This window comes from Anomalospiza imberbis, chromosome 8 (genome assembly GCF_031753505.1).
Source record: "Anomalospiza imberbis isolate Cuckoo-Finch-1a 21T00152 chromosome 8, ASM3175350v1, whole genome shotgun sequence".
NCBI lineage: Eukaryota > Metazoa > Chordata > Aves > Passeriformes > Viduidae > Anomalospiza > Anomalospiza imberbis.
Genome location: NC_089688.1, coordinates 32,836,270 through 32,858,102, shown reverse-complemented (window position 1 = coordinate 32,858,102; position 21,833 = coordinate 32,836,270). Strand labels below are relative to the sequence as shown.

At 43.7% G+C, this 21,833-nt stretch overlaps 1 protein-coding gene and 1 long non-coding RNA gene across 4 annotated transcripts in view; one reads left to right on the top strand and one right to left on the bottom strand.

Moving 5' to 3' along the window:
* Nucleotides 1–21,833, top strand: part of ADAM12 (ADAM metallopeptidase domain 12) — a 178,800-nt gene that overhangs the window by 151,634 nt on the left and 5,333 nt on the right. For 2 of the 3 annotated variants that reach the window (XM_068198305.1, XM_068198304.1), the window contains exons 13-21: nucleotides 1,569–1,658; nucleotides 2,961–3,156; nucleotides 10,853–10,961; nucleotides 11,066–11,264; nucleotides 13,766–13,843; nucleotides 16,673–16,781; nucleotides 17,268–17,403; nucleotides 18,020–18,128; nucleotides 19,006–19,188. In XM_068198305.1, the coding sequence (XP_068054406.1) occupies nucleotides 1,569–1,658; nucleotides 2,961–3,156; nucleotides 10,853–10,961; nucleotides 11,066–11,264; nucleotides 13,766–13,843; nucleotides 16,673–16,781; nucleotides 17,268–17,403; nucleotides 18,020–18,128; nucleotides 19,006–19,188 (1,209 nt within the window). Of the gene's footprint in view, nucleotides 1–1,568; nucleotides 1,659–2,960; nucleotides 3,157–10,852; nucleotides 10,962–11,065; nucleotides 11,265–13,765; nucleotides 13,844–16,672; nucleotides 16,782–17,267; nucleotides 17,404–18,019; nucleotides 18,129–19,005; nucleotides 19,189–20,455; nucleotides 21,356–21,833 lie in introns of those variants that run through there. The other variant, XM_068198303.1, reaches the window with a different exon arrangement.
* LOC137478439 (uncharacterized) lies at nucleotides 8,910–16,678 on the bottom strand. The gene is made up of 3 exons (XR_011001563.1): nucleotides 16,462–16,678; nucleotides 11,031–13,009; nucleotides 8,910–10,519 (listed from the first exon to the last, which is right to left on the bottom strand). It is a non-coding gene; the product is annotated as an uncharacterized lncRNA (long non-coding RNA).

Sequence of the window (21,833 nt, the reverse complement as noted above, 5' to 3'; positions counted from 1 at the left end):
TTATTATTACTATTATTATTATTACTATTAATGATTATAATGATAATGATAATTATAATGATGATAATAATAATAATAAACAGCAACAACAACAAACTCCAGCACAGCAGTAATTTCAGGTGGCAGCCTCCATCCTCCAAATGCCTGGTGAACCTTGCTTGTTTTTTTGCTGGTTTATCTTAAAATCATTCCTGACAATTTGATAGCCCAGGCCCAAAAACAATTTACCAAGCTCATTCCCTACAATGAGCAATAAGTGAGGTAGCAATTGGAAATATCAGAGGCTGCTGGAACACCACTCCAAGAGCTGTGTCTTCATCCCAGTCTGCCTGTGGAATGCTGAATGCTGCTGTGGGGCCAGAGATGGGGTATTGCAGCTGACTGTTTCAGGAGGACCTTAATGGGACTGACACTCCATGCTGCTTATCTCAGATTATTTCTGAGGTGAATTTATAAAACGTGCTCCTGTGCAGAGGAATGTTACTCCTGACATGCAGCAGCTGCACAGGAATATTTCCATAGCCTGCTGCCTTCCGGTGAGCAAAAACAGGAGCAGGAAGTTGTTCCTCTGCTTCAGAGCACAGTTGGCTTTGTACATCCAGGAGGATAATACCTAAAAACCACTGAAATGCTGAGAATCCTCCTGGTTTTTTGCTGGTGAGTCAGTGCTAGCCCTGCCTTCCAGTTGGGAAGCTTTCAGAAGCCAGGGAAGTAACAAGAGGCTGTGAACATCACTCTAACCCACTCATTCCTCCTGTGTTCCCTCTGCTGTCAGTGATCCCTTGCTAAGTCAAACAGACTTAACACAGCTGAAGAGCAATTTTATCTGCTGCTATTTCTGTGAGAGAGATGCGATTCCAGCTCAGCTGGTGTAACTTGCAGCTTGTGGGCATTATCTTGGAAAAACAAATCCATTCTTTTCTGAGGCTCCGTACGAGCTCGTTCTACTGACAATAAAGTTTGCAAGAGCCCACACACGGCACCATCTAATCCACAAGTGTGAAATTGGGATGTATCAGTGAGTGAGGCTGCAATTCATGCTCATTCCATATCTCACAGCTCTATTACTGGTGTGCTCTGATAAGGGATTACATGGAATCGTGTCGTTGTCTTCCTCTGTGGCAGCCCCAGCCTCCATCCAAACAGGAGCCTGGCCAGCAGCTATCACAAAATAGAGCTGTGGTCGTGGTGCTCAGCAGCAGCAGCCCAGCTTCTGGATCCTCTCTGGAGGCAGTGGAATCACCCCACTGATTCCTGTGGAAATAAAACACCCCAGTGCTCTATCAGGGTTGGTGTCAGCGTGCTTGGGTTGTTTGTGATATTTGGGATTAGCTCCATAGCTGGAATAAACCAGCCCTCCTCAGCAGCTCCTCTGGTTTTACTACACTTATTGGGCTTGTTGAATCTGAGGGCAGACAAGGCTGTTTGGATCAGGTTGTCGAATTTCATGCATAATTCATGATTTCATGCCCAGCTTTTCTTGGCAGAGCTTATAGGCAGCCTCTTGATTTACAGCTCATTGTGACTGCACGTTGTCTGCTCTAAATTTACCCTCCAAATCCATCCAGGAATGTACAAACCGGTGCTGTAACGCAACCACCTGTGCCTTGAACCCGGGAGCGGTGTGTGCACATGGGCTCTGCTGCGAGGACTGCCAGGTGAACCATGGGAAATGTCTCTGTTTGGGGTGGGGAGGGCAGAATTCCGCATTTTTCCCTGCTTCAGTGCAGTGAGCAATGATGGAGGATAAGTAAATTGGTATTGATAAGTATTAAGAGACTTGCAAGTCATGTGAACAATTAAAAAATTCCCAAAATATAAATTATTGAAGGAGCAGATCAACAGATTTTTTTAATTGTCTCTTTGCTTTTTGTGGCCACTTCAGTTGCTCATGCAAAACTTCTTTCTTCATGAACTTTTATGTGTTTTAATTTTTCTCATTCTTACACGGCAAGCAGTCATTAAACGCTTAACCCTTGTTTTTGGGGGGAAGGCTCTTAAATTATTAATTCTATCAACAGCATATGTATTTTTAATAGCAGATCATCAGCTGTTGTGGTCTCCTAACACTCTGTAAAAGCCAACTTAGCACAGGCATTTACCTGCTTGAATTCTCAGACCATCCCTTGCCTGTGGGCTAATAAAGCATCCAGCAGGCTGTGTGTGGCAATCTATGAGCTTGGAGCAGCAAGGGATCCCCACAGCCAGGAATTGCTTTTTAGCAAAATCAATCTGTCTTCATGTCCTTTGCTTTTTACCAAAGGCAATATGATTAAAATTCTCCCAGAGCACACCCACCTTTTGTGGCTGCTGTTGCGATGTGAACGTTCAGACTGGCACGTTCCACCATCAGTTCCAAAAAAGATATTTTCCATGGAAATCGGTAGAGGACAAACAGTTACATGGATTAATCTTGTAACTAAGTTTGAGGAGATCTTGATGCCCATCACAGCAACATTTCCGTGAGGAAATGGTGACTCCATAGATCCATTAATGTTCAAGAGCTATTCAAGATCATTGAGTTGAACCTTCCAAGCTGGGAATTGTTTGGCATCTGAATCCACAATCAAGTGGGCTGGTGGCTTCCTGAGCCCTAACACAGCACAGTGTTCTGTGATCAGCTGCCCTGGATGGAAAGGTCTCTGATCTGAGTTTTGCTCAGTGCTCCACGTCCTCCTTTCCAGAGTTCTTGCGTTCAGACACGATGAAGGAGCCACCTGCAAACATCAGGGCTGGGGTTGCCTTCTGTCTTGAGCCATGTGAGCCACGTGTGCAGCTTCATCTGACCCTCCTTCCTGCCAAGGCCTCCCAGCCTGGCTCAAATCCGTGCACTCAGAGCTGTGTAATCCCTGCCCTGTCCTCTGCAGCCAGCTGGGGCCGGGCCAGTGGGGAAATCTGTTCCTGTGCTGCAGGGCTGACCCAGGCACAGCATGGCCATTGAAGTTCTGTTTGTTTTGCAGCTCAAACCAGCGGGGATTTCTTGCAGAGAGTCGAGCAATTCCTGTGATCTGCCCGAGTTCTGCACGGGGGCCAGCCCGCAGTGCCCGGCCAACGTTTACCTGCACGACGGGCACGCGTGCCACGGGGTGGATGGCTACTGCTACAATGGCATCTGCCAGACCCACGAGCAGCAGTGCATCACCCTCTGGGGCCCAGGTGAGTGCCAGAGGTGCCTCAGGTTTGGCTTTTCTATTTTTCAGATTCTGTGCTGCTTTAGTGTGAGGGTCTGGGCTCCATGTGAGGGGATGGTGAGCTCTCTGCACAGAGCAGGGAGACAAAACAATTCCTGCTCCAGCTGGGCACCAAGGACAAATGATCCAAATCTCAGGCCCAGGAGTACAAACAACGTGGGCTGGAGAGAGAAAAACAAGCAGGATGGGACTGCATGGGCTAAAGCTGGAATGGGACAATGAACTCCAGTGTGCCAATGGAGCAGAGCTGATCCCAGTGAGAGCCCCCGGGAGCGCTCGTGCATTTTGGGACCATTTGGGTTCATCTTGGGTGCAGCCCTGGCTGGGCTCTGGTGCTGCCCAAGGTGGATCCATGGAGGAGATCCTTTGAATAAATCCCTGCTTTATTCTGTAACTCTGCCCAGCCTCTGCTCTAGGGCAGCCTTGACAAGGCAACACCAGCACAGGGACACAGGTCTGACAGAGGCTTGTGGGAGGGAATAAAAATCTGGAGGATGCAGCACCAATCTGTAGCTATTTGAATAATGAGGGAATCTCTGGGTGATTCATTCCAGCCTTGATTTGCTGTCGTGTTCGTTTCTCGCAGCAGGAGGTAACGAGGCTCATGCTGCAGCACTCTGCAAATGGATAGGTGAACTTAGCCAAATCATTTCCTCCTGACTTTGATACGGCCTGATGTCACCCCACAAAGTGCTGAATGCTCGTGGCAGGTTGAAATCACAGCCCTTTCCAGGCTGCTGTGTGAGCTTCCTCCTGTGCTCTAAACAGTTCATCTGCAAAACAGATGTGTCTGCTCCATCCCCAGCCAGGGCTCAGCTTTTGACACTAACATGATACTCCTGGATCATTGTGTGTGTTTTATTAACTGGTGTCACCTGGAAACTGCCTCCTGACAGTGCTTTTAGCAGGGTGTGCACTGAAGCAGAAAGGGGTTTATTCTCCCATGGGAATTTGCTCCTTTTTTGCAGAAATCTGGTAACATGAGTTCTTGAGTTGTTCTCAACATCTGTCCCAGGAAAGCTGTTCACCTTTCTATAAAGCCCTGTGACCCTTCCACTGAAATGCAAGTATTAACTCAGCATTTTGGTATGAATCCAAATCATGTCTCCTTGAGCATCTCTGACCTTCTATCTCAAATTTGAAAAACGTTTACTTCTCCTAAGGAGAATCATTACTTAGAGATAGGTGTAATTATTTCTTTTAAACTAATATTTCCAGCCTCTTTCAATTCAATACCTCTAACTCTGCTCCAAAACGTCTGTATCAATATAATGGCACACAGATGTTTCCCTTGGTCTAAACCCTCCCCTGAACACCACTGAAGAATTTATCTGTTTCCTTCCCAGAGAACATGGACTTTTTGCAATCTCCCTTTAAAAGAGCATTAAAGCATCTCAAGAAGCAGCCCCAGTGGCACAGACAGCAGGTCAGCTTGGCCACGTGGGTGTAAGAACACATTCAGGAGGAGTTCCAGCTCAGAACTGAACTCCTCACGTGGAACAAACCGTGCCTGTGCTCCACTCCCCCGAATCCCACGCGCGTCGTAGAGTCGATATGGGCTCATAGAGCCATGGACAATTATAGCCTCCAGCCTTAGTCAGACTGGGACTTCTAATCCCTAGATACAGACACATTTTCTCTTGTAGAAAGCAAAAATCTCCTCCTGAACCAGTTTCCCATGCTGTGGAAAGTTACTTGGTCAGGCTGTTTGTGGTTTCAGTGGCTGAGAAAAATTCCTCTAAAGGTCAGGGAGCGGCATTGCTGCAGCTCCTTGCCAGGTCTGCCTCCTAACACAGCAATTCCACCAAAGCCCTGGGATCCCCTAATTCTTTCCTGCCTTCCTTCTTGGGACTGTTTGATATGGGCACTGCCAGGCATGGAGGCTACAGGCTGTGGGAGTCTGTTTATGAGACAGATGTTGTGTTAAGAACAGAGCTCAGACTTTGGCTGGAATACCCTTTGGTTTTGTCTTGGGAAGGCCCAAGGACAAGGATTTTAAATAGGGAGGATGGGACATGACCAAACCTGAACTGAAAATCTTTATTCTTGACATGTTTTTGGAAGCATAAATTAAAAATAAACCCAAAATCCCAGAGGGATTTGGGCTAGAAGGGACATTAGAGATCATGTCATTCCATCCCCTGCCAAGAGCAGGGACACCTTGCACTAGACCAGGTTGCTCCAAGCCCCATCTAGCTGGCCTTGGACATTTCAAATAATGCCTATATTCTGGATTTAAAGACTAAGGATGTGACTATACACCACTCTATCACACATCTGGCTGAACTATGAGCAGATTTGGGATGGAATAAGAGAGGTGGGGGGGCTCATGCAGTTAGAAAAATATAATGGTACAGATTAAAAAAACTACACATCTTTGCAGCTTTGCTTGCAGCACAAAGAGAAATTTGACATTCTAAGATGCTGTCTCTGGACTTTGTATCAAAAATATACATTGGAACCTTTTACCAGGTTGTTGTGTCTGATTAGAACTGTTTTTAACAACTGCCTGTGTTGGAGTGAAATAGTTTTGTGGTTTAAAAAAAAATTCTTCCCTCTAAAGAAAAATCATATTACAATTCATTTTCATTCTCTCCTTATTTTCTTCTTCCCAGTAGGAGGAATCCATGCAGAACAAAATACAATAACTTTTCCTAAAATAATATTCGGTATATTGAATTCCTTACTAATGTTGTCCCTTGTACATCTTTCTTTATTCATCAGGTTACAGATGTCCAGAAGACCAATGATAAATGTCAATCTTCATGTTTTTAGATCTATTTAAAGGAAAATGATGAACACTGTCAGAGCTTGTTTACATTAGGCTGAGCAGTAGGAACTTGTTTCCAGAAAAGCACTTGCATTTCCTTGGGGTTGTTTTTGTTACTCTCAACACAGTGGTTCAGATAAAATTGAGGAATTTTTTGTTGTTGTTTTTTTTTTTTGCTCTTTCTTATCTGCATGGAAAGCTTGGTGGGAAGGAGAAGGGAGGAGCTCCTGGAGACAATCTCGGAAAATAGCCATGAATTCCTCTCAGAGCCCACGTTGATTCCAGTCTGCTCCCAGAACACCCAGAGTTCTCCATTCTCTCCATAATTCATGTCATTTTTATCCTTGGGGAGCAGGAACTGCTGGTGACCTTTTTTGGTCCATATTCAAAAATATCAGATTGCACTGATCTGACCTACTGATAGCAGTGACAGCAGTGGTGATGCTTTGTGTGGTGGCTGTGAGGGCACTGGCATTTTCCAGGAGAAACAGATACACTGATAGAGCTGCTCAAGGCAGAGAAACCACTGATTACCAAGGAACAGAAGATTCTCTACTTTAAACTCATGGCTTTTTCTACATTGACAAGAAAATGATTCTTTAGGGAAGTTTGTCAGTTTGTCTCACTATGTTTCCCCAAATGGGAAAAAAGTGGGGAAAAAGTGATTTTGGGGAGCCAATGGCAGGCATCGATTTAATAATTAGAACACATTTAAATGTGTCACATGGACTTGGCCATTTGTTTAGGCAGGAACATTCTTAATTTAGTTGTCAATATTTGTTACTGTGTGAGAACTTTGCAGGTTTTGCCAGGTAGAACCCTATAGACATAAAATAAATGGGCTGTCCACCTCAGATATCTGACCAAACCATTGCTGACTTGCTTTTGAAAAAATGCTAATTGTCCATGCACTGCAATTTTCTGAATTCAGTGAAATCAAACTATTTTGATCATCACAGATTTATGGCCAGGCCTTTTTTCTTCTGGAGATGGGAAAGATATTAAATAATATTTTCAGGGGTGGTGACATCATCCTCCTTAAATGCAAAAAAATGCTCAACCCCATCTTGCTCTTGCCCAGACAGAAAAGGGATCACCAGGATGGGGAGAGAGGCCAAGGGCAGCTCGTGGAACTTTTGCTTTGCAGCAAAAACAAATTTAATGAGCTGATCACACAACAGAGAACTGTGGTTTTTATGCTTATATTTATTTGCACAGTTATTCGTGGTGCTGGCTGGCACAGCCTGAGCCACAGAACTCCAGCCTGTTACTCAGAGGATGTTTTCTTCCCCTCTCCCCACCTGCAGACAGCTGGGAACTGAACTGAAATATCTTCTTTTTCTGCTGTCAGCGTGATAGACGATGCTTCTCCCGTTCATGGAATCAGCACCATGGTCAGAAATTTCCCTCATTCCTGTCAAGAGACCGTGTTGGTGTTTTCCTATGGCAGCAGGTCTGAAATGACACAGCATTTCTGTGCCCTGCAACTTCTCTTTTTTTATTTTTTTTTTTTTTGCGACTGCATAGGGAAAGAAGTGGGCTCATCAATATACACATTTGGAGAAAAAAACCCCAACAATCTCCAGGCTGCCAGCTGCAGTGGTGAGCTTTGACCTTCTGCAGCTTCCAGGGGCTGATTTCATCCCTTGAATGAGGCTTGGCGTGGAAAGGCTGACAGGACCTTAATTACAGGGTCATGATACTATAATTACCAATAGCAAAGTGAAATAAACTCTGCTCACCCAGCTCAAACCACTTAATAACCACCAGAAATCCTTCACAAATCATTTTGCCTTCTGCCTGCAGAGGTAGAAAATAGAGGACGACAGGACTTTCTGCTTCAGTTTATGTGGTGCAGTCGTGATAAATGGCTTTCCTCCAGAAACACAACATTACAATTCTCTTCCTTAAGCATCCTCTGAAAACCTCCTTTTAACTTGGTAGCTCCATCTGTTCAGCATCTTACACTCTGATATGTTTTCATCCATAAAAAAGTGCAAATATTGTGAGAAGCCAGTGGGGAGGGGGGACAGCCATCTGAATCCCAAGCAACAGCGTGTCTTGGTTGGATAGCAAAGGCAGAAATGGAAGCTGGATTTTGGTTTCCAGGCTGCAAATGATCATTGGGTACCAGGTGTTTTCAAACACAGACTGCTCCCAGCCTGGCAGGGGGGTGCTTTTTTGTGCTCCATGAGATCCTTTTTCTTGTCAAGTGTTATTAGCTGGAGTTAAAGCTCAGTGTCTGAGCCCTGCAGATGTGTTTTCCTTCTTGGGGGCTGCTTTCCATCATCTTACAACGCCTGGCTTCTGAACTCAGGAAAAAAATCAGCCACACCAAAAAAATCTTCCACCAGGTGAAAGAGGAAGAGAAACACCTTAAACTCTCTCAGTGTTCAGTGAGTGCATTCCCTTTTGAAAACCATTTTTAGGATAAGCCTTTGTTACATCCCTCACAGTCAGAGCACAGGACTCGAGCATTCATTTGGCTTTTGGCAGCTTTGGGAGGGGACACCACTGAGGGGACAGCGTGTCTGGGCTCTGGGCTGCTGCTGCACAGCTCCAAGGGAGCATCCAGCCACTGCAATTCCATGGCATCAGCTGAGCTGGGCTGAGGCTCCCAGCCAAAAGCAAGACCCAGAGCAGTTGCAGGCTGCACAAGCTGGTCCTTGCACATGTGAGAGAAAAAGCAATTTTGGAAAAAGCAGTTTTAGAAAAAGCAGCTTTCCTTGGCCTCTTGCTCCCAGAATGTTTCTTCCCTCCCAGCCCTTCCAAAGCTGCTATAGAATATGCACATGGTAATGTTTGCCTCAAGCTGACCAGTGAGTGTGCCCACCCTGGAAAGATGAGGAGGGATCCACCTGCTGAATATGGAAATTTAACTTTTGCTTTTTCTGCACAGCAGCTTGTCTGGGTGCTTTTGTTGATTTTGTTTTTGGTTTTTTTTTTTGTTTTTTTTTTAAATTATTGCTTGAACTGTAATGTAAAAGAATTGAAAGAATCCTGTGTGAGTCCCTTTTAAGAGTTCCAGATTTGAAAAAATATTCTGAACTCAGCAAGCTTGATCGTAATCTTCCAAAGAATTTCAAGCTCTTGTCCTTCTCTCCAGGGAACCATCAGCTCATATTCTGTTCCTTCTGTGCCTTTCTTTCTGAATTTTCCAGTTTCAGCATGTAAAAATGTTAGAAGGAAAGAGGGTGCCATCTTAAGCCTCTCCAAGTTTTAATATTTTCTCCTTAATAGCATTAGATTGCTGTTCAGCAGTATATAGTATTAGTCAAGCTTCTGACTGTGAAATGCAGATAATTAATTGAAGTTTTAATCTCTGAGTTTTTACTGAAAAGATCCACTCTGGCTGGAAGTTTTACAATCATATTTGTATTTTCTTCTCCAGGAATCTGACCCCCCTTTTTTTTTAAAGAAAATAAAAAAAGAACATTCTCCTCTTTGAAAGCTTTCAAATTAAATCTTCAGTCTGGCTTAAATAACTGCAATATTTTACCCACAGTTAGAGGCATACACACTTGGAAGTGGCTCAAAACATTTGACAAAATGTAGCATTAGTTGAAATGCTCTGTCTCTGGTAAGATCAGGAGTGCTGTAGAAATGGGATATTCTCAGCCTTTGGGCTATCACATCACTTGCTGCCAAGTTCTTTTAGCTTTGGTTTGTCTGATCTGTTAAAAGCACAGAAATGTAGGTAGCTGGTCTCTGATCACAGTTCTAGCCAGAGTTTCTCCTCAGCTCCTTTTCTGCTCAAAGCCAGTCTCCCTCTTGGAGCAGTTGAAATGTTGGTGGTGACTTGATGGTGCTGATAATTATTTTCATGGAAAGAAAATATAGAGTAGTAAAGAGCCCTAACAAGGGGCCTCTTAATCTTGCAAGAAGCAGCAATTATTGGCTGGAAATGAAAGCCACACTTCACTGTAGAACAAAGGGATTAAATTCCAGTACTCAGACTAATGAATTGTTGCAGTAGTCAAACCAGGGAAGCAGATCCTTCACCTCTTCGACATTCCAGATGAATGGATGCATCTTCCCCTAGAAGATATTCTATAATTGTTTCTAATCTGGAGGGAAATGAGCAGGAGATTGTGTGTATAAAACATTAGAAGAGATGTTCTAATAGTACCCTTGAACTTCTGAAGTGCGGGGATGAATAATCTGCCAGCACAAGCTTTTCCAGCCCTACTCCCACCACGAAGTTCCTTTGCCATTAGGATATGTCTCCGTCAGAAAAGATCACAGTAGATAAGAACCAGATGCTGCCTGAACTCCCAGATTCCCACTTCTACCACCATGGCAGAAATGCTCCTTCTTCCATGTCAGTCTTTCCTCTCAGGAGTGGATGTCCTGAGGATTAAGGTGGGATGGGCTCCTTTCCTCTCCCAAGTCCTTCCGCCTGAGTTAATAGCAGCACATTTCCCTTTGCCATGTCAGGTCCTCATATCTTTACACCCAGTTTACAACTGGATTTTCTCTGTTGTCTTGTTCTCAATTGCAGTCAAACAGGCCTTTCTTGAAAAGAATTTTCTTTGGGGTCTCACTAGAACATGGACTCCTGCAAAAGAAGAGAGTCAACTTTCCAGCTGGCCTCTGTCTGTCTGGTATTTGCTAGAAGTTTTTGTGTTCTAGGAGGATTGGCAAGAGGATTATGACCTCGAGAAATCCTGGAAGAGAAGGAGTTCTGCATCGCCTGTTGCTCAGAGACAAACACTGGCAATCCCACCCATCCAAACTCCTCCATTAGCATGCAGATCCAGCACCGCTGTTTTGTTGTCTCATCAACATGCAGCTCACATCCTCCCTTTCCCCTAAAGCACCAGCAGAGCTCAGAGGAAATTATTAAAAACACCTTGTATGAGATGAGAGTTCTGATTAGGTTTTGTTTCAGGTGCGAAACCCGCTCCTGGGATCTGCTTTGAGAGAGTCAATTCTGCCGGAGACCCTTACGGCAACTGCGGGAAAGACTCCAAGAGCTCCTTTGCCAAATGTGAACCCAGGTAGGTCCTCTCCCTGCAAACACAGCAACAGGTGCTGCCAGAGGGCTTGGAACATTTCAAATTATTTACCTAATCCTTGCTTGTGTTGTGTTTATTTCCATCAGGGATGCGAAGTGTGGAAAAATCCAGTGTCAAGGAGGAGCAAACCGACCCGTCATTGGTACCAATGCAGTTTCCATAGAAACCAACATCCCACTCCAGGAGGGTGGCAAGATCCTGTGCCGTGGCACCCACGTGTATTTGGGGGATGATATGCCTGACCCTGGGCTGGTGCTGGCAGGAACCAAGTGTGAAGATGGAAAAGTAAGATTCTGGAATACTCCCAGACAAGGGGAACATCTCTACCATCATTCTGCCAAGTGTTTTGTACTTCTTTATTCTTTGGGATTTTTTTTTTTTCCCCACAAAAGAATTGCTTCTCATTCTCAAACTGAGACAAATTTTACTCCTGTCTGGCCACTGTTCTGGATTATGGATTTTCATATGCAAATCTGAGCAACCTGATCTGGTGGAAGGTGTCCCTGGCCATGGCAGGAGGTTGGAAATAGATAAGCTTTAAAGTCCCTTCCAACATAAACCATCCTGGGATTCTGGGCAATGCAAGTTGCTGAAGTTTATGACTGATTTTTTGAAAACAGTCCCAAGTTTCTGCCCATGGAGGCTTGAGGTTTTCTGCAAAATAAGTACAGCAAAATACAATATAGGCTTATTAATGAATTCCTCAGTTCAATGTATTCCCTTTCCCAGCACCTCTGGCATTGCCAAATTGTCATTAACTTCACTTTAGGTTTCAAAATGTATTTTGTCTTCTGATTATGGCTCCCCACTTCTTTTTTTTTCCGTGAAGGAAAGCCTATCTCTGTATGCACTCCTAGAAAACTATAAACCCATTGATGCTCAGCTACCAAAACTGACTTTTGCATTTGTGTTTTGCAAACCTTGTGAATTACCCACTGCAAATGCAGCCCAGATTTCACATGGCAGTCTCATTCTAAGATTTTCTTTTGTGAGGAAAGCAACTGAGAAAGATGGGAGGCAGCCATGAGTTTACAGGGGGTGGAGGAATGGAAAGCAGTCCAAGAGCTATTGAAATGAAGGAGGTTTCCATACCCTCCGTGGATTGCTTGCAAAAAGGAGGAAAAACAAGTGCTTTGATAATTTGTGGTAAATTCAAGTAAGCCTCTGAATTTCTGAATGCTTTTGAATTACGTTGGATTATCTCACAGTGCTGGGAACAGGTTTGAAATACATCCCCAGTGAAACCACAGCTCTGCTACAAGAAAACAACCCTCACAACATTTCTAAGTCAATCTGTTCTAAAAAGTCTTTTCAAAGGCAACTCAGCACTGAGAAAGCACCCCATTATGTTTTACTAATGAGTATTTAATCTTACTAATCTATCTAATCATACACATCCACACTATAGAATACACAGGCTAATACTTCTGAAATTGTATGTTTTACTTCGAGGACATTAGTGCATTTGTATTATGGATTAAGAATATGAATTTAAATATTCTTGGGTTTTCTCAACTGGAGATGCACAATTTGAAATGCAGCCATTTTAATGTGATCAGAATTCTGGGAGCTGCTGCACTGTGAATATTTGAATCGTGAATAGTGCTGTAATCAGACCATATTCTCTCCATGCCTGCATGTTGATGCCAATTCACTCTAATTTCCTTTCCATTTTTCCTTCTCCCCAGGGGATAAGTGCCCTGATTAAGCATCCCTGTCGCCTCCTTCAACACCATTCCCAGCTTAATGCTAATTATTGTGACTGACTTTTAGTACTACTGAACTGCACTGCAGTTAAACATGAGCAAAATGTGCAGTGTGGGGCTTTCTGACCTTTTTTGTTGTCAACATAGCATAGGAACAGTTATTCCAGTCCTAATTTCTTCTGTTTTCAGTTTGGAATAGGGTAACTTCTCATTACTGACGTGCTCATCAGTTGTGTGGTTGTTTGATATTATTATTACTCAGCACTCATCTTGCTTAACCTCAATTTTCAGCTCCATTGGCAGAGGAAAGTTTATCTGCAATGACTGGAAAACAAAAAAAAAATTGAATTTTATTCCTGTGCTTATGCTATTTGTTTACTTCCATTTCCTATAAATATTAAATGTTAAATAGGGTTGGTTTATATTTGACACAAAAAAAAAATTGTTTACATGGAAAAACTTAGATCTTACTTTTCCTGGAAAACAATGATGAGCCCATAAAAATCAATGACCTCACTTAAATATTCACCTACCCTGGGTCCACGTTCTATAGTGGAATGAAAAATATTTCACTATTGATATAAAACTCTGATAATTTACACCATGAGGATCCAAAGTTTCGCTCAAGGAATCATCTGCTGCTGTGAAGATACAAAGGCAGAGCAGAAACCTGAAGGAATCCTGCTCAGTCCACTCCTAGTCCTGAAAAAAATGCAAATTACTGATTTTTAAATTGGCTTAAAAACCTCCCAAACCCCAGGGTCTCCCCTCTAGTTCCACTTGAGTGGATCTGTGAGGGTTTGCTTGCACAAACTCAGCATACCAACACAATGAAGTGTGTGAGGAACCAGGGCTGGCCAGGAGAGTAGAATACAACTTGCTCAGATTTGGATTTCAAAGATGTAAAAGGGGCTGAGGAAAATAAGAAGAAGACACCCAATCCTAGTGTCCTTTGTGTCCATATAATTTTATATATTTACATATTGGGAAATATTTAATTGCTGAAAGAAGGGATACAGTGCCCTGGGACCCCCAGCAGCTCTGTCCCTGTTCAAACTCCTTTTTCTTTTTATTTTGCAGATTTGCCTGAACCGCCGGTGCCAGAACACCAGTGTTTTTGGAGTCCATAAATGTGCCACCAAGTGCCATGGACGTGGGGTAAGCAACCTAGGAAAACATTTTTTACAATCACTCAATAACCACTGGACAAGAAATCACTTTCTGGAATGGCTTTGAGATCTATAATTGCCTGCAACAGATCAATCAGAGTCACTGCAATACATTTTTATTATGTATTTCCATTTCCACTGTCCCTTATACGAAATTGTTTTTATTTGACAAAGAAATGTTTATCAGGCAGTAATTATCTTGTTCTTAATTGACAGCCTGTGATACAAAGAAATCTTGTAATCCTCAAAGCAATTTGAAGTCTGACCCTCCATCATGAAGAATTCCCATTAAAAATCAAAAATGCAGTTTCTCCATAGATACAAAGAAGTTAAAGTTTTTGAATTGAGCATTGGAAGCATTTGGATCGAGAGGCAAATGAAACAGCATTTCCAAAAACATTTTTAAAAAGTAAAACCATATTGATGAGTTTCGTGGCATGAAAGTGACACAGAATGAAAATGTGATGATATCATTTAATAACATCAGTGGTTTGAAAACCAGTTTATATTATCATAATGTTAATTATGTCAAGCTTTGCCTTATTAACCTTGATGTGCTGATGAGCTGTTTGTTTCTCTGAAAAGCTGTGGCAGCCACATTGGAAGAGCCATAGAAATTCACTGTCCTCTCTGAGGAAGGATTTTAATTTGCTTTAACTTATTTTATCACCCTGAATTTGCAAAACTGAGCAGTGTTGATGGTGCTGCCTCTTATCATGGAGGATGGAATGAGCAGAGGCTTGGACTGGCATTTTTTATGTCTGTACAAACAAGAACCTCTGGTGACTCCTCAGTGGCAAAACTGACCTCGTGGAATTGTAAATAGGAACTCCTGCAGTGCTTTAATTTAAAAAATAATGCTTCACAAAGTATGTTTTCAATTATCTTACTGTCTTTGAAATGTAAATATATATATTTTTTAATTTTGCATGACCACAGCCAGTCTGAGCTCTCTGAATATTTTAGTGCTCTGCAGACACAGGGAGCACGGTGTTTCTGAAAGCCTGCCAAGCTGACCTGGCCAGAATATTGCATGTTCAGAATAACCCAAGCTCCTGTGAACTGATTTGTGTCTTACTGAAAACTCGTTCATTAATCTGTGCTGTGGTTGCAGATAAGTGATGGGTTAGCACAGAATTAAGAACCTTATTGGCAGCAAGCCCTAAGCCCAAAATCTTTATTTACTAATTGATTTGAGCACCTAAATGTGACTTCAGGTCCTGGGGTCAGTTTGGGGCCTCTCAGGACATGACATGGAGGGGCTGGAGTGGGTGCAGGGAAGGGAATGGAGCTGGGGAAGGCTCTGGAGCCCCAGGAGAGGCTGAGGGAGCTGGGAAGAGGCTGGAGCTGGGGAAGACTCTGGAGCCCCAGGAGAGGCTGAGGGAGCTGGGAAGAGGCTGGAGCTGGGGAAGACTCTGGAGCCCCAGGAGAGGCTGAGGGAGCTGGGAAGGGGCTGGAGCCCCAGGAGAGGCTGAGGGAGCTGGGAAGAGGCTGGAGCTGGGGAAGGGGCTGGAGCCCCAGGAGAGGCTGAGGGAGCTGGGAAGGGGCTGGAGCTGGGGAAGGGGCTGGAGCCCCAGGAGAGGCTGAGGGAGCTGGGAAGGGGCTGGAGCCCCAGGAGAGGCTGAGGGAGCTGGGAAGGGGCTGGAGCCCCAGGAGAGGCTGAGGGAGCTGGGAAGGGGCTCAGCCTGGAGAAAAGGGGGATCAGGGGGGACCTTGTGGCTCTGCACAGCTCCTGACAGGAGGGGACAGCCGGGGGGTCGGGCTGTGCTCCAGGGAACAGGGACAGGAGGAGAGGGAACGGCCTCAGGCTGGGCCAGGGGAGTCTCAGGGTGGATGTTTGCAAAAATTTCTTCATGGAAAATGTTTCCGGCCCTGGCCCAGCTGCCCAGGGCAGCGGTGGAGTCTCCATGCCTGGAGGGATTTCAAATCCATGTGGATGTGGTGGCACCTGGGGACATGGGTGGCCTTGGCAGTCCTGGGGAATGGTTGAAGATCCTGGAGAACTTTTCCAGCCTGAACAGTTCTGTGACTCCATGCTAAGCTCTGTGTTCACCACACAGCAGCTGCCTGCGGAGCAGCAAAAGGAGATAAGGAGCATTTGGACTGTGGGACCTCCTGGGGAAGAGCCCTGGATCTGCTGCTCCTTGCCCTGTGCGCAGCAGGATCAGGCTGTGCTAGTGCTGAGCTCCGGTCCCTCGGAGCTCCCTGATCCCACAGGGGGCACTGGGTTGATCAGGCCTCACGAGCTGTTCCCTCACCCGCATCAAAACCACCACCGCATGCAGCACTGTGTCTCTGCAGACAGTGCAGGTGTGATATCAAAGCTCCCCGAGGGCTTCCTCAGCCCTGAGCCCATTTCACAGGTTACTCCAGCAGCTGGTTCATCTTGGAGCCATGGAAAAATCCATGCTGGGCCCAGAGCAAGCCCCGATGGAGAGGAGAGCTCGGGGGGCTGACGAAGCTCTGCCTCTCCTGTGCAGGCAGGAGGAACTGAAGTTACCAGGCAGATAATGCTGCTGCTGGAAGCAAACAGAGAACAAAACTTGAGAGCTGTCTGATTATGCTCATATTATTGATGTTGTCAGCTGGGGCAACTCCAATGATTACCTGCCAAAGAAATAATGGTTTTTAGGATCCCTCTTCCTCTGTGGCGAGTTGCTCTTTGCCACCTCAGTGTGCAGTAGGCAGCTATCAGCACATCTCCTTTCTTCTCCAAGTTTTATTCCTCTCTGATGTGTCACTGTCTGATTAGAAGCCCTTATCAGCCAGGGCTGCTCTCGGATGTTTGTTACGTTAAGCCATTTGTCTTGTTTTGCAGGTCTGCAACAACAAAAAGAACTGTCACTGTGAGGCTGACTGGGCCCCCCCGTTCTGTGACAAGCCAGGCTTTGGTGGCAGCGTGGACAGTGGGCCCATCAGACAGGCAGGTCAGTGGGAATTCAGGCTCCACCTGGCTGTTTTACAGGATAAAGAGTGGAAATTGGTCAGCCTCAGAATGAATTATTTCCACACATTGTTAATTTTACAGGATTTCATTATTCCGTGCCAATTTTTCCCCAGAGTGTTGGAACATTAGTGACCTCAAAGAGATATTTCTGGTTTATGTCTGAGGACATGACAGGACAAGCAGTCTCCTCACAAGTACATGTATAAACTAAATCTCAATGGGAAATAATGTCTGTTTTCATACGAACAATACTGTTCTAAACCAAAATGAATTCTCTTCTCTGCATGCCAGATGCTGCAGTGGGTGGCAATACTGAAATTATGACAGCATGGTTATTTCCATGACAAAGCTTCCCATCACGATTTCACTACTGAAAGATTTTTGTTTTTTGAAGATAGCAAAGAAACCCTGGTGAGGCAGTGAGCAGGCCCTAGGAAGAAGTTAACACCATGTGATTTTTTTGCAGACAATAAGAGTTTGACCATAGGAGTGTTGATTACCATCCTGTGCCTTATCTTTGCTGGATCAATCCTGTACCTCAAAAGGAAGACTTTCATGAGGTGGTTGTTTACAAGCAAGAAGACAACAATAGAGAAATTAAGGTATGCCCATTTTCCCTAATTATATTCCAATAGATATTAAGGAAAGGAAGCAGTAAAAACAGCAATTGTCATCACTGCGAATGTGTTAGGAAGAGCCAGCCTTGACAAAAAATATTCACCATTATCAGTAGTGTTTTCCCTGGGTTGGTTTAATTTCATTGATAGGCAGTAAATAACACAGGTATTGGTTTGAATATATCCCTCTTTCCTTTTGGGATGAAAAATTAAGCAGCAATGGAAGTATTGTCTTTATTTTCATTTGCCTGAAACAGTTTCATTACACTGTGTGGCCTTTTATCTAAGCTCAGCTGAGTGAGCTGAAACTTTCCTATTTGAGGTCATTACTGTTTAAATGTTAGATTCATTAGAATAGTCTCCTGGGTGTTACAAAGCTGCATTTCCACAGATTGCAGAAGCTAATTTAACAGACTACTGGTTTCTAAAAAATCAATATTTATTTTTATTCTTGCAGGAGTGCTAGACAATTTTTACTTTCCTTGTTTACTATAACCAGGCAGAAAGTCCTTGCAAAATCCCATTCTGAAAAGAGGCTTCTGTTTAAGAAAATGTTACAAAGCAGAACATTGTGTTCAACAATTTAATGTTTGTATTGCAGGTCTGTGAGTCCAGCAAGACCTTCCAGTTCATCTGAGCCAAATCACATTCATACCATATGTGTTAGCAAAAACCCCATCACAAAGCCACAAAATACAGCCATCCAAAAAGTGAGTCCCTAAATAATTAGTTTTTTTTAAAAAGTGGGGGAAAACCAAAAAATGTCTCATGTATTTTGGATCTCAATGAAATGATTTATTATAATACAATAATTGCATGAAATTAATATCATGTAGGACTAACATTGAGTAAAATGGGAGAGGATGTAGGCTTCAAAATTCATTTATGGCTTCCACATTGAATTCAGGTGGAGATGTCCTGTGCAAAAAAAGAAATAATTTTGTCTCTAGGAGAGAAAAGCAAGGGACTACCATGGATTTTAAAGTAGCAATAGGCCAGACTTGATGGGGCTTGCAGCTTCCTGCTGGGAGGTATCCCTGCTCATGGCAGGGGGTTGGAACATGCTGGTCCTTAAGGATGGTTTGGTCCTTATATGCCTTCAAACCAAACCATCCTGTGATTCTGGGCCAGCTCTTGAAATCTATAACTTTGGTGGATGATTGAATTGTGTAACTTTGGTGGATGATTGAAATGTGTAACTTTGGTGGATGATTGAAATCTGTAACTTTGGTGGATGATTGAAATGTGTAACTTTGGTGGGTGATTGAAATGTGTAACTTTGGTTGGATGATTGAAATGTGTAACTTTGGTGGATGATTGAAATGTATAACTTTGGTGGATGATTGAAATCTGTAACTTTGGTGGATGATTGAAATGTGTAACTTTGGTGGGTGATTGAATTGTGTAACTTTGGTGGATGATTGAATTGTGTAACTTTGGTGGATGATTGAAATGTGTAACTTTGGTGGATGATTGAAATGTGTAACTTTGGTGGATGATTGAAATGTATAACTTTGGTTGGATGATTGAAATGTGTAACTTTGGTGGATGATTGAAATGTATGACTTTAAGTATGATTTTTCCCAGAGAGATGGCCCGAGGCGGCCGCTGCCGTATCAGATCATCGACATCAGCAACCCTGTAAAGACACATGAAGTGCCACCATTAAAAACACCCCAGAGAGTCCTGCCACCCCTTCCCCAGCTGCCAGGCCACCAAGCTGGGCCTGAGAGACCCCTGCCAGCTAATCCTTCACTGAGGTTCTCCCAGGTAACCTCTGATTCTCTTCTGTGTAGTATTTTCTCTGTGAGTGTCTAGAGAAATGAAGTGTTTTCTCATCTTTCCTTCTGCCCTTTTCCCACAGTGTTTCCTTTATGCTTTGTGTTAGTTTAGAACTGTGCTGTAGAAAATTGCTTTGTGGCAAGTGGAGCTGTGATCCTAAAATTTAGGATCCTGAACTCTGCCTTCACCACTCAAAAGACAGCAGAACAAACACATTAGAGGCAAGCACATCTCTCCAGCCCAAGCAGAGAGGAGCTGCACAGTTTGTTAGTGAGGTGCCAAGCACAGAGAGAGAGTTTAAGGAGTCACGTTGCAGATGTGATGTGCAAGAGCAAAAGGTGCCTTAGCTTGATGTGCTTCTGCCCTGCCAAGGGCTGCATGAAGCACAGTCTGTTTTTCCAGGGCACAGGCCTGAAAACCACTATTTCCTGCAGACACACATTTGTTTATTTCCTGCAGACACTGCAATGTTTAAGTAGACATGGTAAATATTTTTTATTTTTTATTTTTGAATAAGATGCATCTCAGGGTGACAGACAGGGTAGATGAAGCTGTCTGTATTAAACAGTGCCTTTTCTTGTCACTGGCTGCTCCCTTTTGGTGGCACTTGTGGAGTGACTGTTTCTAAGCAAAGCACCCAGGCTGTTCCTGTTCTGGGTGTGCTGTGAGGTTAAAATGAAGTAAGTGTTGTTTGCACCAGGCTTTCACCTGCAGGAGCCCCGAGAGCTTCTCGAGACCCTTTCCTGGTGGTGGATGGGAGGAGAGAGCTCTGAGACAGTGCTGGAGTGCAGGGCTTTGAAAAGGGATTGGAAAAATGTCAGAAATAAAGAGGGATGAGAGAGGCTGCCCAGAGAAGTTGTCAGGGTGCCCAGAGCAGCTGTGGCTGCCCCTGGATCCCTGGCAGTGCCCAAGGCCAGGTTGGACCAGGCTTGGAGCAGCCTGGGATAGTGGAAGGTGTCCCTGCCCATTGTGGCAACAAATAAAGTGTTTCTAGATTAGATTTTTTCTAAGTCTCAACATTGTATCACTCAGGTTAGACCAACTTCAGTGCAATCAGTGTTTTATTTGCTTTTTTGTCTTCCCTTTTCCATGTTCCCAGTCATTTTCTTTTCCAGGGGAGTAAAGAACACTGATTCATTCTGAAAGAAATTTTGTAGGGAATCAGAAGCAATATTGATTCCTGTTGCTTGTCTTTAGCTCCAGTGGTCTCATTCTTCATTTTCTTTTATTCTCTAACATTCTGCACAATTCACAGTGGTCATGGGGAAGCTTTCAAGTGCAAGTGCTTTTCTGTTTCTTGAGCAAAATATGGATGGAGAAAAGGCTTTCCAAGAAAAAAGAAAAGGAACCATTTGTCAGTCTGACACTGGATCTGCACCTGCCCCAGCCTCACTGCACATCACAGCATCCCAGTGCTCCCCTACAGCTCATGTTCCTAAATCCTTGTGCTCCAAATGCCACCCAAACTGCCAGGTGGAATACCAGACCTGCAGTACTATCACTAGCAAAGTCTGACAGATCTGAAACTGCCAAAAAGCTTTTCAGCTTGGCAGCTCAAATTAATTGTGACAGTTCCTTCATCAAGCAAAATATCACCATTTTCAGTGTCTGCATGGAACACAAACAGGGCATCAGCTCAAGGCAGCCTAAAGAATGAGCAAGAATTGATTCTTTCAAAATTATATCATAACCTCAATGTTGTCAGAAACAGCTAGTTTTTATATCAGAGTGACCCAAAAACACACTCTGTGGGGAGAAAATCTTTCATTCCTAAGTTAATTTTTCCCCTCTAAGCTTAGAAGTAATAAACCAGCTTAAGAATAGTTTGGGATAATAAATATAGATCCTACTTCATGTATTGCTTCAGCCCTCTCTTGGAAGCATAACCAGAAGGTCAGCAAGAGGAAGGACTTGAAAAATCATGGCTACACTCAGGATTTCATCCAGATGCTCAGTACTGCAGGATGGTGCTGTAAATTATATAAAATTCCCTTCAGTTGTAAGTAAAATAGTTAAAAACCAAAGACAACACGAAATAAACCAAACCAATCAACCGAACAGGAAATCCTCAGCTAATTAGCTCTTGCCAAGTTTAATATTTAATTCTCTTTTGATGGAAAAACAGCTTTTCCTTCTTTCAGATGCTTTTGCAAGGCAAACAGTCTTTATTTATGGGCCAGATTCACAGTCAGTATAAATCAGCAGAGCCCCATGTGAATCAAGGGAACAGTGCAGGTTTATCTTAGCCATGGTTTCAGTCCAGGCATTTGGATTTGATATCTTCCCCTTGATTTTGCTGCTTTTAGCATTTAGTTGGTGCCTCTGACACTCTCATCCTCTTGTTACCAAAATATATCTCATATTTTACAGCTCATGCTAATGCCAGGAAATAGAACTTTTTTACTTCAAAATTTTACCACTTCAAGAAGTGGTTTTACTTTTTCCTCAGTAAAACCGAGCTCAGCTCAGATCCTGCTCCTTCTGCCCCAGTTATCCTGGGAATATCTCTCCTGTGTCACCTCAGCCTGGCTGTAGACACAGAGGGCTTTCACTTTCTTCTTTAAAAATCAGTGGAAAAAACCTGGAATTTCATGCACCTGATGTCTTTGGAGCTGCTCAGTATGAGAGTTGTG